This window comes from Cryptotermes secundus, unplaced genomic scaffold (genome assembly GCF_002891405.2).
Source record: "Cryptotermes secundus unplaced genomic scaffold, Csec_1.0 scaffold286, whole genome shotgun sequence".
NCBI classification, from domain to species: domain Eukaryota; kingdom Metazoa; phylum Arthropoda; class Insecta; order Blattodea; family Kalotermitidae; genus Cryptotermes; species Cryptotermes secundus.
Window position 1 is genome coordinate 419,499 of NW_019736399.1, and position 15,212 is coordinate 434,710.

Sequence of the window (15,212 nt, forward strand, 5' to 3'; positions counted from 1 at the left end):
CTCTCCACAGCACTACACTATACACTACGTGTCGGACACAGCCGACCACAAGGTAAGGCCAGCATCAAACATCATTTAATATTCAACGTTAAATATACGATAATAGATATAACCTAACTTAATGCAATATCTTTGCAGCCCACGGAACCCCGTGCTGACGCCTCCCCCATTGGGACTATCCACTAAAAGGAACCTGAATATTTTACTTGGACGGTTTTAAATTTAATTTTAATTAACGACTCGCTTTGCTGGGTGATTTTTTAAAAGCTATTGGGACACCTGCACGCAGGATACTGGATGTTGTTGTGTTTTACGCTCTGATATGTGTAACATCTTCCACAAAAAACTGTATATTGTGATTGCTGAGCAGTGCAAGTGGTTTTATGTTTTGTGGTGGGTGCCTCTGATGATGGCTCTTTGTGAGCCGAAACATGTAAGGCAAATGTAAAAAATAGTGACAAGAATATACTTTGTTACACTCGACGGAGGTTATATTGATAAGTGAAGACAGACAAAGCTGAACATTGGACAGCTGTTGAAGATTTATAACTTCTGGGATGCGACGCTATGCAGTCTGCTAGAAGCTAATAAGGGTTTCGATGAAATATACTGCTTCCATTTTCATGGTATGTGCACGCCACGCAAGCAGCAGTCACAGCCGTGAGAGCCTCCAATCCTACATTCACACTTACTGTTACGATGTGTCCATGAAACCACCACAGACTTATGACAAACCGGCCATGACTGCGCAAAATCGTGATCGGTAAAACCACAAACTGAAGTATACCAGTGACGGGTATGCTGTTCTGGGATATTATGTCGCTCAGTGTGGAAAAAGTTTACTGACATCTGAAGATGAAGGCAGTATATTCTCTCGAAACGCCTGCAAATATTTCCCAGAAGACAGAACTTCCTACCCATGCAGTGCAACAGTGATGTGCACACACGTGCTCCAGATCAAACACTGTTGCCCTTTACTGCTAACATGAGCAGAGAAAAGAACCCAAATAATTGCGCCCACAAACAGCACTTTAAGATCCCAATTGCGACTGGTGTCGCATGCTGGCCCAGCAAAATTGCAATGTTCTGAAACATGCTTCATTTTCTTCGCGTAATACTTCCATTTGTATTGGTTTCTAAAGGGCTCTGACGATGGTATTATAATACCCAGAATTATTGGGTTTTTGGACTGTCCATTGCCCGGCACTCTAGAAACCACAAAAACACAACGGCTCGGAAACTGCATCTGTTTCCGTCCTAAGGTGAGGAGGGGAAAGCACCTACTCAGTTGGGTGCCTCAGAAAGAGCTAACCTCAATCAGTGATTGAGGTTAGAAAAAGCTAACATCAATCACCTTCTAAGAAACCCAACAAAGTAGGTGTCTACCGCTCCTCACCTGAGGACGGAAACAGATGCAGTATCCGAAACGTTGCGTTCTAGTTTGTAGAATACAGATCCAGTTTTCGAAACGCTGTTTTCTAGTTTCTACAATACATGACGATGGACAAAGTCCAAAACCTGTGTAATTCTTTCATTAAATTTTAAAGCGGTCAAAATTATCGTAAGATAATTATGTTATAGAATATCCAAGTAAAAATATAACGTGTAAAATTAATGAAAAATAAACAAATTTGAGCAAGGAGCGCTTGTGTTCTGTAAGGATGCCTACCCTATATTTCTGCCTCGGATATGTTATAGAGTGCATCTAAAAGTGAAATCATTCATTTACCTTAAGTGATATTGTGGGCCCAATGTATTTACGATAAACGCTGTCTTCATAAACCAACAAGATTCAATCATAGTCATGAACCAGAATTTACAGAATTACAATCTATTCACTACCACAGATTTCACTTTAAGCAGCATTAAACTGAGAACGGTGTGGTTTTTGCAGAAGTTGCTTCAAAATCCGCTAGAGTGCACGAATGAACTGCGAACGGTTCCCGCGAGAGCGAGAGCCATCTATTTAGCATATATAAAACGCAATCGTGTCTCGAACATCATAACGAATTCATCATGGTGTTAATTATCTCGCAAAGCCCAAATTCGATTTCAAACCGCCTCTGAAACTGCATACAATAGAATTAATCTGAAGACATATACTCTCGAAGGAATAGAAATGGAAGTTTATTTTCGTATCGGAAATGTTTCTTGATTGCCTCACATGCACTCCTACGAAACATATTACGTCATGAAACACAACTACCCATCACTAACATTCACAGTACTTCTGAACCTCAACGAGGTAATCCGCGTGAACCGGAAACTATGCAAAATGAAAGCTGCCCTCCCCGCAATAACTCCGATATGCATCAACTGTCTTCAGATTCACCACCAGATGTCTCATTAACATTACATTTCAAGCGTCACTTTATGCGTAGAATAAGGGCTGAACGCTGTATGCGCTGGCATGTTGGACAAGCGACTATGCCATTGGAAGTTAAGTTGAAAGGTAAAGTTGTCCCTGTGCTTACCTAATAAAGAGCTACGCCATAAAGGCGTATGGGGGGCTGGATGTATAGATACATATTTTCTTGTCCTCTGCACTATTTGGATGTAAATGATTAGCTTCACGCCCAGGTTGCTTTATCACCGGGCAAAGTGCCCATGGTATCCACTGGATCGGAGGCTGGCGGGCCCCAGAGCCGGTCTGGACGTGGAGAAAATTCTTGACCCTACTGGGACTCGAACACCGACCCCTCGTTCGCCCACCCTGCAGAAACTTCTGGTTGTCCATCGGTCCGTCCGTCAATCTACGTATCTGTTCCGCCCCCTCACCTACCTACCTGCGGCCGCGCCATAGCCCAAGCTGGCTTCCCACCGCGGCGACCCGGGTTCGACCAAGTGGGATTTGTGGTGGACAAAATGACGCTGGGGCAGGTTTTCTCAGAGTACTTCGGTTTCCCCTGCCAATCTTCATTCCACCAATTGCTCCACAATCACCCTCACCTATCATCTGGGGCTGGTACAATAGGCCAGAAGTGGCCGCAGTACAAGGGACTTAGTCCCACCCCACTAGCAATAAAAAATCCCTACATACCTACCTACCTGTTATAAACCTACCGACGGCAGCGATGTCTGTGGTTGCCAGTGAAGTAAAGCTTAGAAGAGAATATTATATTGGAGGATTCTGTTTCGAACATTCCGAACGCGCCACCACTGTTCAATGATCACAGGTTTCAGGTTCGAATTCCACCAATTAAAACTAAAATAAACTGATTCTATGGACAATAATGCAGTCCGGTAAGTCAAACGACATTTCGCAGACTTTATATCGTTTCCATAATCAGAATCGAAGAGTAAATCAGCGATAAAACACCATTAAGCAGGCAGCAAGTAGTGCGATATATTCCGCCGAAACGTCGGCTGAGTTTCACCAGCCTACACGAAGTTATATCCAAGATGATGGATATCAGACCAGGCTCCGTTCGGGATAGTTATATCTCATCGGACAGGCGGTAGAACTGCCAATATGTATCAACAGTGCCCTATCAGCCTCGAACCTCAGAACTGCATAGTGAAATCTAAACAGCCCTATCAGCAAGCATATCCAGTGTACAGGATGTATTCATGCTGTCACGCGTTTAAGTGACTACAGACGGGGTTTGGAGTGGATTTACTGACCACTTATACACACGACTCGTGACTGCCAATATCCAAACTTTACAAATTACTACAGCATACGCTAAGTCTTTTCCAGCCAGACGTGTCTTCATTAATCGATTCCCGGAAACGGTTTCTAACAGTGGAGATTTCTCAGCTTATACCATTCCCGGCTGGCCACAATCTCACAACTGAACTAAGCTCAAAGTCAAGGTTACTTTACAACTGGCGGTTTAACGCCAATCAGTTCGTCTTGGCACCAAGCCCATTGAGACTCACGACCAGAGACTTTTTAACTGAGCCCTTAAGATCACAGTCCTTATATAACATCCTATCTGAAAAGATGGGTTTGTCTAATATGAATATGCTTAACCTTTCGTCAAATGTTGATCTAAGTTGAGTCTGAGTCTTATATGTATTACGACCGACGGTCAGTCGGCCAGTCGGTCTCGGAATAAAGCAGCTACCTGGGACTTACGACCACATTTTTATTACTGTCAGACAGTGGCGGGTTTGTTGATGTGGGTCTCTCTGACAAGAGGACGGGTCTGTCGTTTACAATTGCTGCTGGCCCTTACCAGCGCAGTCATTTTCAGGTACAAGTCCCGTGTGACTCGTGACCATATTTTACTGTCTTAAAATTCGAGACTTCCCCTTTCGTCTTCTCCTACAACTCGCATGGCTTCAGTGGAGGTATTCGGTCCGCCTCCATACGGGAGTAGAAGCTCTACACTTTTTCCCGCTTATAACCCCTCGGCAAGGAGCAACAGAAAACACGATTCTATTGTTGCGTGCTTGTATGCTGCGGGCGTTACCTTGCAACGGTCGCTGCTTAGCAAACAGGTTTACACGCCATAAAGCGAAGAAAGTTTTTCAACATGAAGCACATAATCGATGGAATGTTAGAGAGACAGAAGCTCATGTTCACTTTCGGGGGCAATTTTCGGCCAGCAGGCTCAAACTTGGCGCCCCTGTCCCACTAAGCGACGAGGAATACATCGCTATGTGTGCAACTATTAATTAAAGAGCTACAAGATGCGCTTGCGTAGGTCCGTAATGAAGTGCATCGCAGTAAGGCGTAGATCAAGGGCAATCTGTTATCGACTGGGTTAGGGCCACAAGATGGGAAACGTTGACTCATGAGAGTGAATGTGTAACCGACCCTTGGTTTCGGAAAAGAGACTTTCCTTTTCGCTTCCAAAACCTATGTCTACGTAGCATTTTCTTACCTTCAAGCTTTTTTCTTGTCAAGTTTTTCACTTTATAAGATGAATTTCAGTGGTTTCTGACACTTTTATTAGCGTCTGCACAGTATATCCTCGTGTGCAAACACAGGCCTATACTGTGGCATTTCTGTGCTTTCAGATCCCAATGTTCGGTGTAACGCCTCTCTGAACTACAGCCTCTAAACTTGTATACGAAAATTACTGCATTACAAGAAACAGACAATTTTTTCTCTCGCTCCCAATTTGGAGCAAAGGCCTGATTTCTCAGTCTCATGATCATTTTTACAGACGGCAGGACTGCTTGGACGGGTGATCAGCTCGTAGCTAGGTCTCTACCTAAACACAGGACAACACAAACACAGAATAAACGCATACACACACCAAACAAGAATGCCTTGGGTGGGATTCGAACCCACGATCCCGGTTTCCGAGCGAGCGAAGACAGTATATGGCTTGGACCGCTCGGCTACCGTGACTGGTAGACAATGAACTGCTATCATACAATTCAAGTTAAAAATGAAAAAGATACAAAATCTCGTTTGAACAGACAAGAACGCTTTTCCGTAGGGACTACTAGTGTTTGTTTTCATCGGCATTTGGGCTGCTGACATCTGAGAAGAAGGTAAAGGGAACTGTGAACTAGCCTACCTACTTCCGTCACCCGTCAAGCAAGTCAGAGGTTCGTGGAAGTGTCATATTCGTTGAGACCAGACAAGCAAGAAAACCTTTCTCCTATTATTCATTGCTATGGCGCCGCATAATGAAAGTTTGATGCATTAAAAGGCTGGCAACCAATGGAACAGAAGCGTTGGAACCTCTCCGGACCAACGCATACCAACTCTTGCAGGAAAACCCCGTGACCAGTGGTGCATGAGAGTGCACGCGTGTGAGTGTCCCAGGAAAACAATCAAGCGAATGCACTTGCGTAAATTTGTGATTAAAGCGTCTAATTGACCAGGTGGCCCCAGGTGATGATTTTATCATCACGCTACACTGGAATATATTTTATTCTGACACTACCAAATCATCAAAAACCGTCAGTTTCTGAACTGACAGCTGAGTCCACACGACTTTTGGGCATTTAAAACAGTGACTGCACATCCCACATACTTTCCGTTACTGAGAATATATAACACTTTTTAATATTATGACATGTAAATCCATTTTCAAGTAACGGGTTTGTAGTTATGAGTCCAAGTCTCAGGGGACTCATGACCACATTTACTGTCTCAGATTCGAGACTCCCCCAAACTGGGAGGGTCATGTGCCCGTACTTATATTCTGCAGGAACAGGATGGCCCAGTTATACCCCCAGGCACTGGGTTCCCCTTTCGCCGCCTACGACTCGCAGGGCTGCGGTGGAGATATAAAGAAATTAGGGACAACTGAAACTTCTCTTTTTAAAAAGATCGGATGAGAAAATCAGTGAAACTGAAAAACGTGCCCATTTCCAGCCCCTGTCCATAAAAAGGGTTTTCTTGTTCTCTACAACAATCCTTGTCGGACTCGAGGAGTGCAACGTGTGAAAGGAAATGGGTTCGTCATAAGCTTCAACGGGAAGCCAACGCGGCGTCAGCAGGGCAGAATGGCAGACTTCCCTCTCTTCGCAATTTGCAACAGACCAAAGGTTTCTTTCCAAAAGCCTTCCTTACGGATCATACGAACCCTTGGAAATGCAAATCTCATATACAAAGCTGTTACGCAACTTTCAGAAATAAGTAAGGTTTCCTTCAACGAACAGCCCCCTCCCACTATATACTGCAGTACAAAGCTTGGGGTTTCCGTCGTCTGAAGCGGTGGTTCTCAACCGGTAAAACATAAAATCCGAGACTCTGTAGCTATGTCTCACGTTTTGCAGTATACATAATACTCTACAAATGTATTTCTCATTAAGGTGTCAAACATTCTTAACGCAAGATGCCGTGGAGGCCCATAGGGTTGTGTGACTACGAGGCTCTCAGATGGCGGTGAGGTTGTCAGCTTTACGCGCCGGCCGCCCTTTACCCCCAGGAAGATTCCTGGTACCCATTTCTGTTAGAGGCTGAGTCGACCCCAGGGCCATAGTGCGGCTGGAAGGATTAGGTCAATTGAAGAACTCAATGACCCCATCGGGAATCGAACCCGCGAGCATTAACACAGAGTTACAATCTAAGAACACTGTACTGTAGCACACATAACTATTCTCAGCCTCCACTAGCTGTTGCCTGGTAGCGGCTTCCAACGACGTACGTTCTCCTTCCTCTGGGTTTGCGAACTCTCCCCACCCTCAGCTACTGCAAACTCTCAACCGACTGCCCGCCTGCAGACACTGTCTCGACTGACTGGTAATCAAAGTCAAAGTCATGTTGCAACTGACGGTCAGTCTGTCTGTCTTGGTGTCGAGCCCCATCTTCTTTGTGAAAGTTGCTGTCCTGTCTATTTGGGGCGACCTCTCTGACAAGAGGTCGGGTCTGTCATTTGTCAGTCCTAGTCAGTCCACTGTCAGTATTGACATATATTAACAATTTAATTCTAGTCTTAATTCCTATTTCTATGTGCAATATATACAAGGCCTCTGTCAGTTCAGGCTTTGTACAGCAGATTATGCCCTATTTCTAGTATTATTTGCTACCACGGCAGTCTAGTCACTTGAACGGTCATATGCCTGACCGCCACCAAGTTTAAGCCTCTTATACTTTCTATGTCGGGCTTCACCTTGACCAATAATGCGAACAGTCTCATTATCATGATTTTGTATGACTCCTGCTTGTTGCCTGCATAATTTTGTTATGTAATCACATACGTATGGAATTTTGAATGCCATGTGCAAATCGCGGACTGACTGGTAATGGCAGCTGGTCCTCGTTATACAGCCTCGGCACCAAGTGGACAGAACTTCTACCGTTGCGCGGGTCTCATGTAATGGCTACTGAGCCGCTCCCTAGCAACGGCTCTCTGCTGGCGTCACAGTTCTGGCTTTCAGTAGACATGCCAAAGAACCTCTGTAACCAATTACGGGGTACATGAAAATGTCAATTTGTGAATCAGGCTTTATTACGGAGCAATATGGCTGAGAGATCGGAATTTTCCGACTTTCAGATAAATCGTCCCATATCGAATTTGAGGAAAAGCTACCCAACGGTACAGGCGCTGATACTAGATGACAGACATACAGACAAAAGAACGTAACGGTTTCCTTTTTAACTCTTTAAGAAGAAATTATTTCGAGCTATTATATGGGGCCACAGAGATTACAAGGAACAATTATAATGGCCGCCAAAAGCAATAAATATACACTTAAATATAAGCTCGTCGCATTGTGGTCAGCTTTACAATCGAAACAAAACAATATTTTTAAAAAGCACGCAACGCGTTTATATTTCAATGTACACAGGTCGGGATGTTCAAAATCTGTGGTAGGAAATGAAACAAGAACTCGGTTTCCCTAGTGGAAATGATGCTGGACGGTGAAGCTGTGACGTCAAGGCAGCAAAATAATCGTTAATTCTGCAAGAGAGAACGTACAGTAAAAGCCAGCAACGGCTCTCCACCCAAATGCCCCCCCCCATTTAAGTGAACTCACACGGACAGAATTAATGAAATATGTGCGAAAGACAAAACATCGATGTTCTACAAGCCAAGAACATGAAATTATATCATAGCGAAGGTATATGACCCATTAAAACTATACGCGTTAAAGGCAAATGTAAAATTATTCTTTACATCTACTCTTAAAAGTACATTCAAGGTCGTCCGAAGAATTTATGAGCTAAATTTGGACGCACAAAAGTATGTGCTGTAGTTCTGACTCAATTCCCGTCATGAAACACCATTAAATTTCACGAAAGTAATCAGCTGACTTTGCAGATACCGATGTGGGTAGTAGTTAAAATAATTAATGAAGAGTCTGGCAAGGGAAGGCGAAGTTTACCACCACCAGACCTGGAGATCGGAAATGATACCGAGCCAAACCCGTCCGTTCTCACAACCTACTTCCCAGCTCACCTCGGTGTACTAAGTCGGCGCTTTCCAAAAGGATTCTTCGAAAAATTCCGTATGCATTCCCCACATACCCCATCTGAACTGATGTTCCATTCTGCAAAATATTTCACAGCAAATGATTTTAAGCCCCTACGCCTAACACCCCAAGCAGGGCCAATGCAACATCAGGTACGTTTCACCCAAATTCCTGCGGAAATGACGTGACACACTGTCTTCTGAAGCATTCCGTGTTGTCTCGTGTGGCTATAAACGGAGTTTGGATTGGTGAATAGATTTATTGAACACTTATACACACGGCAGGCAAGTACAAGTAATTACAGCGCCACCGTTATCTCCTAATTCACAAATCACCACAGCACCCGTTAAGCATTTTGGAGCCTGCTGTGTCTTCACCAGCCGTTTCATGGCAACGGCTGCTAACAATGGAGATTCTTCAGCTTCACGCCCTCAGGTCCTATCTTCACAGTCGCCAGCGCAGAACTGCCTAACAACTGACTCTGTCCCTTGTTAATAACATTTCGGCAGGGACAATGCAGAAAACCAGTTTCCAACTGTAACCCTATTGTCGCGTGCGTATTTGTTACAGCGGGAACGCGTTCACCGAGCCGTTTCCCAGAAACGGTCGTTGTTTACAGAGTCATAGTTCCGCAACTGACTTATACGCCATAGCATCCCGCTATTCCGTGATTTACCAACACCACATGGTCCAAATATCAACAAGCAAGGCAAAGTTGACCCCAAGCATTATTCATTAAGAAGCACGCCATGAAGACGTATGGAGGAACGGAGGTGTAAGAGGTAGGCGGTGAGCTTCACGCCTCGGCCACATTATCGCCGAGGAAAAGAGCCCGGTATATATTTGAGGTGGCTGGAGGGCTCTAGAGTTGGTCTGGACGCAATGGAAAGGAGCAAAATATCTTACCCCTGCCGGGAATCAAACCCCGGGCGTTCAACCCGTCCTCCACACCCATTGAACTACCTCGGGTCCTAAACAGCAAGAAGTTCTAAGTCCGTGGTTTCAGGTCCCCACGTTTTCATCGACTGAGTCATCGTGTGATTCCGTCTGGCTTCGAGTTAGTTTCCATAGTTTGTTTTCAAGGTGACGACAGACGCCAGGAAGGTAAATCCTTAATGTATTTTAAGACGCTCTTTCAGCACTTGCCCGAAGCAAAGTACAATTTCAGCTCAGCTAACAGATACCTACCGAAATATTCGGATAATTTGCGGAATTACTGTGTGCTGTAGCTTGCAAATACTCGCCTGGAATGCTACAGGATGATGGGACGTATATATAGTTCAGTATGGCAATAAAATATCCATTTCATACAATGGCTTTCAAATATCTTCAAAACTCCACATTTATGTCATACCAGTGAAATATCCGTTAAAAAATTCAGTGGGATATTTCGACACTTTCTCACTACAGTTTCCACAAAAAACTCCTCCACTAAACCACCCCTGAGGGACATTTTTGAAATCACGAATATGCAACTGACTGCGTAACTTCTTTCGGTACAGGTCGAGACTGCAATACCGAGTGAAGCATGGATACCTCACACTGCCGTTGACTGCTGCCATCTTTTGTCCATGTTCTTAACCACACAGAGCATCCATATTCGTGCGTACACGTACTACGTAACAATATTATTGCCAGCGAGAAAACAGAAACACCCCGGGGAAGTGTGCTGCTTTGAATATATCTTCCGCAACGTCGACTGACAATCGCATATAAACTTATCAAAGCAGATTAGCAGGTAAAGTAGATTAAACACATAAAGCAAAAGATACTCAAAAAATTATTATACTATTGTCTGCTTTCATTAAACGTGGGAAAACTATGAAGATTCATGGGCAACTACGCAACTTGAAATACGTAAATTTACTATCTCCAGGAAGTGATCATGTCCTCAACAACTAAAATATGGAAACTAATCTCCGTAGTTTTAGTCTGCAAGCGAACTATACCGACCGCGCGACCGCCGCTTGTCGGCGAAGTTAGTGCGAGCTTTAGCGGATAGAGAGTGTCGCGTGGTCGGCGCAACGAATCCCCACGGCCATTAATTTCGGTTTTCTAGACCGGAGCCGCTATTTCCTTGAAATAGATCCTCAATTATCCTCACGAGGCTGAGTGGACCCCGTTCCAGAGCCACTACTTCTCAGAAAATCTGGTAGCGCCGGGAATCAAACCCGGACCTCTGGATCTGTAGCCAGGAACTCTGACCACTAGAGCACAGAGGAGATACAAAATATATACGCCTATATTTTTTTTCGTTTATTTTTCTGCTTATAATGTATTCATGTGACGAAAACGAACACAATAAAACGTTACGTATCTGTAGGTTTACGAGATTCAGACGCCTGTAATGTATGTGACAAGTAATGCTAGCGGAAACCAGACATTACTTTCCAAACGAGTTATTTGTTAAACTAACTGACACGAGTTTATTGCAGATACAAATCTATTGCTGCAGAAGACAACTGCAGTACATACATTGCACCACACAGTCGGACGTCACAGCCTTTCGTTTCGTATCTGCAACATCCAAAAATATATAGAATAAAATATAGATTAGAGCCTTCTATTTTTTATGTCATGTACAAAATTCTGTACCATGAATTACGATCAATTTCAGCTTCGCGTAAAGGCGGGGTTAATGCAGCTGACAGGTACTGCACCCCGAACCTGCAGGAGTGCAATTCCCAGTATCATACGTCATCTAATTTTGTTGGTTATTTTTGGAGATGTGCGTCCGTTTTATTCTTTTCGGGCTAATTTATGACAGAAGATGCAGAAGACTAGAGCGTGTAGCATGCATGGCAGAGAAGAGGATTGCCTATAGGATTGTAGCGGCAAAGCCAGAACTAACAGACCACTGTGAAACCTCGAAGTAGGAGGAAGGATAATATTAAAATGGCTCGCAGAGAAATAGGATGGGGTGATATGGGTTGGATCGATATGGTGCAGGATAAGCAGTTGTGGGGGAACCCGTGAACACAGTAATGAAACTCTGGGTTTCATAAAATGTTGCGTGATTCTTGAGTATCTGCTCAACTGGCAGCTTCTGAAGAAGGGCTCACCTATATGGATTTAGATTATAACAGCGTTGAACGATAGGATGATTAGCAAATCATGAACCGAAAAGAATATGGATGGCCTAATTTAAGGAACCATTGGAACACTTCAAAGGCAGCGTCTGAACCGGCTATGGGGACCACCCTGTCTCGTCTCGAAAAGGTACAGGGGGCTCTTTCTCCCGGTGGTAAAGTGGCCGAGGAATTAAGCTGACCACTCGCCTCAATCTAGTGCCGATGTCAATAATGCCGGAGCTATTCATGGCATGATGCTTAATTAAGAAAAGGGACGTCATTTTTACTAGTCTACACGGGCACCATAACCTACAAATATTACAATGTGTATCGGTCAAGACAGCCGCTCTCCAGGACGAAGTCTGAAGTCGGGACCCCCTAAAGTCATAGACGCCTAGACGCGACGTTCTGATGTTACGTTGGGTGGCAAACTAGAGGCGCCAAAGTGTCTCCTCGCGCCCTATGACACAAGAACAGCCAGCAGTCGACCAACAAACCGTTAACATACATCACGACATTTAAGCAGTAAGCCTACATTTCCAACCACCACACAGCAACTTCTGAAGTATCGATGCTGAGGCCATTAAAACTCGCAAACTGAAACCTGCGCACAACAGATCTTTAGTCTACCCTGGCTTCAGTGTAATTCCTTCTATGAATCTTCATTAAAATAACGTTTTGAGGGAGCACTCGCTGTTATCTAAATGCGCCAGTATATTACAGAAACAATGTGGGCATTAATACACCACCCGTCACGTGACAGCGGCTGCATGTGGTTGGGATTTTGTGATTATATCCCCACATACGAATTTCAACGTACGAGAGTATGTACAGGTGTAACCTACAACGTAATTAGTCTAAAAACAATTTAATTAATATGACATTTTAAACTGTACGTCTGTGTGTGTTCAAAATGTTTCACATTGCCGATTTGGTCACGATACTGAAGTGCATATCGAAAAAAAAAAAACGAAATTTTAAGTACATTTCTGACAATGTTTCTGGAGATATTAGACGACACAAACATATAACACTATATCCCTAGAAGCAGACGTGAAATATCTTCAAATTTATAACGCTCGAGTTCGAAACGAGGCAATTAGAACATCTAGAGACACCCGCAGTGGATTGATCTGACTCAGGAAAGGGCCCAGTGTATGAAGGGCTCTTAATGAAACTATGGGTTCAATAAAACATTTGGGAATTTTTAAGTGGCTAAGCGAATGGCGGCTTCTCAACAGGGTTTCAGCTACATGAAGTTTCAACCCATCATGGAAAACTTCCTGCGAACACATGTAGCATAGATCTCGTATTCAAACCCGAATCTCATTTCAGTCCCTGACAATTTAAACGAAAGATGTAGAAGCGAAAGAAACTGGTACTGCAGTCATCAGACTTGACTTCCGTGTTCTGTTCCTTGAAAACGTAGCTCTTACATTTGTATTGGATTTCTTTGCCAACATTTCAATCAGAATGTTATTTCACCACACAGAACACACAACATTATGGCCCTGGAGTCGACTCAGCCTCTAACAAATGAGTACCAGGAACCTTCCTGTGGGGTAAAGGGCGGCCGGTGTATAAGGCCGACCACCTCACCGACATCTGTGGGCAGGCTGTCTAGAACACGCGGAAGCCTCGACGCCTCACAACCTTACGGACCTCCACGGCCCGTTACAAGTATTATAGCTTTACCTTTTACCGTAATTTACTAGGTCCCGGGTTCGATTCCCAGCGCCACCAGATTCTCTGAGAAGTAGTGGGTCTGGAACGGGGTCCACTTAGCCTCGTGAGGATAACTGAGGAGCTATTTCAAGGAAATAGCAGCTCCGGATCCGTTGCGCTGACCACGCGACACCCTCTATCCGCTAAAGTTGGCACTAACTTCGACGACAAGCGGCGGTCGCTCGGTCAGTATAGTTCGCTTGCGGACTACTGGCCACGGAGTTTCTTTGGAGTAGGAATGAATACATAGTCCCTGTCAGAAAGTGGCTACAATACGCATCACAAACGCGTTCCTTCGAAAGCTCAGAGGTTAAGTGAAAGTTTAGCCCAGCTTAAAATAGAGGCTAGGGAGATGGACGGGGTACACATTGCTGTGCGTGATATCGCTGTTAGGAGAGTCAGTCTGACGGAAGTACAAACATGTTACGCCTGGGTGACAAAATATACATAATTGATACGTTCGGATAAGAGAGACCGCCACCTGTACCCATCTGATCTAAATGTGATTTAGACAACCATTCATCACACGCGTCGAAGCCAGTCAACACGGCACACCTGGTAGCAGCTGTGGATTGATTAATTAGCACCACGGATGACGGCCACGCCATTTATCTTGGTTCAGAAACACTGCCACCCCCAACGCCCTCTCGGGCACCTTGTCACTGCACGCACGGAATTCTCCTTGCAGGAGTACCAATAGCAGTGCTATCAACTTCTTAACAATTAATTTCCCTTAAAAAATAAAATAGGCCGACTAAATTATAAATTTACTGTAAGGTAAAAAATTGAAGTTATCTGCATAGTTAAACAATTACGCACCACGCCATGAAAACGTACGGGGGGCTGTGGAGGTAATTTTCTCGTGGTGTGAGACCGAGACCATTTCGTACTGCGGCCACTGTTTGGCCTATTGCACCAGCCCCGGATGATAGATGACTGTGGAACAACTGATGGAATGCGAATTGGCAGTGGAAACCGAAGTACCCGGAGAAAACCTGCCCTAGTAACAATTCCTCCACCACAAATCCCATGTCTGAGCCGCGCTCGAAACCGGGCCGTGCGGTGGGAAGTCGGCGACTTACCGCCTGAGCTGTCGGTCACGGTAGCCGAGCGGTCTAAGGCGTGCACTGTCTTCGCTCGCTCGGAAGCCGAGATCGTGGGTTCGAATCCCACTCAGGGCATGGATGTTTAGTTTGTGTGTGCGTTTTTCTGTGTTTATGTACGGGTAGAGGCCTTGCGACGAGCTGATCACTCGCTCAAGGAGTCCTACCGTATGTGTAAGATCTAGAAAAACCGAAGTGAATGTAGTTCATGGAGGTAGGCCTAGGCCCACTGGGGCTGTAGTCCCAAGGAAAAAAAAACCGCCTGAGCTATGGCACTGCTTATGGGATGGAGGTAGACCATGACTCATTCTTAACCTCAACAACTTTACCCCGACAGCATCTGGGTAGGTGGCTGGGTGGGCCACAGGGCCTCTCTTGACGCTGCGAAGAACAAAAATCTACGCAAAGAATCGAATCCCATTTTCGCAGTTATGCATACAGCAGATCATCGCTATACTGACTGAACACTCCTGGCAAATCGCTTGCG

General features: G+C 44.7%; 1 protein-coding gene and 1 long non-coding RNA gene across 11 annotated transcripts in view; one reads left to right on the forward strand and one right to left on the reverse strand.

Annotated features, from left to right (window-relative positions):
• On the forward strand, window positions 1-284 carry LOC111869833. The gene is made up of 2 exons (XR_002843745.1): window positions 1-52; window positions 139-284. It is a non-coding gene; the product is annotated as an uncharacterized LOC111869833 (long non-coding RNA).
• LOC111869832 (RNA-binding protein Musashi homolog 2) overlaps window positions 1-15,212 on the reverse strand; it is a 389,564-nt gene that overhangs the window by 35,334 nt on the left and 339,018 nt on the right. Inside the window, exon 1 of one of the 10 annotated variants that reach the window (XM_023861650.2) lies at window positions 1,730-1,861. The exons of the other annotated variants lie outside the window; for them this stretch is intronic. Within the exon in view, the coding sequence (XP_023717418.1) occupies window positions 1,730-1,806 (77 nt within the window). The 5' untranslated portion in view covers window positions 1,807-1,861. Of the gene's footprint in view, window positions 1-1,729; window positions 1,862-15,212 lie in introns of those variants that run through there. 10 annotated transcript variants of the gene reach the window in all.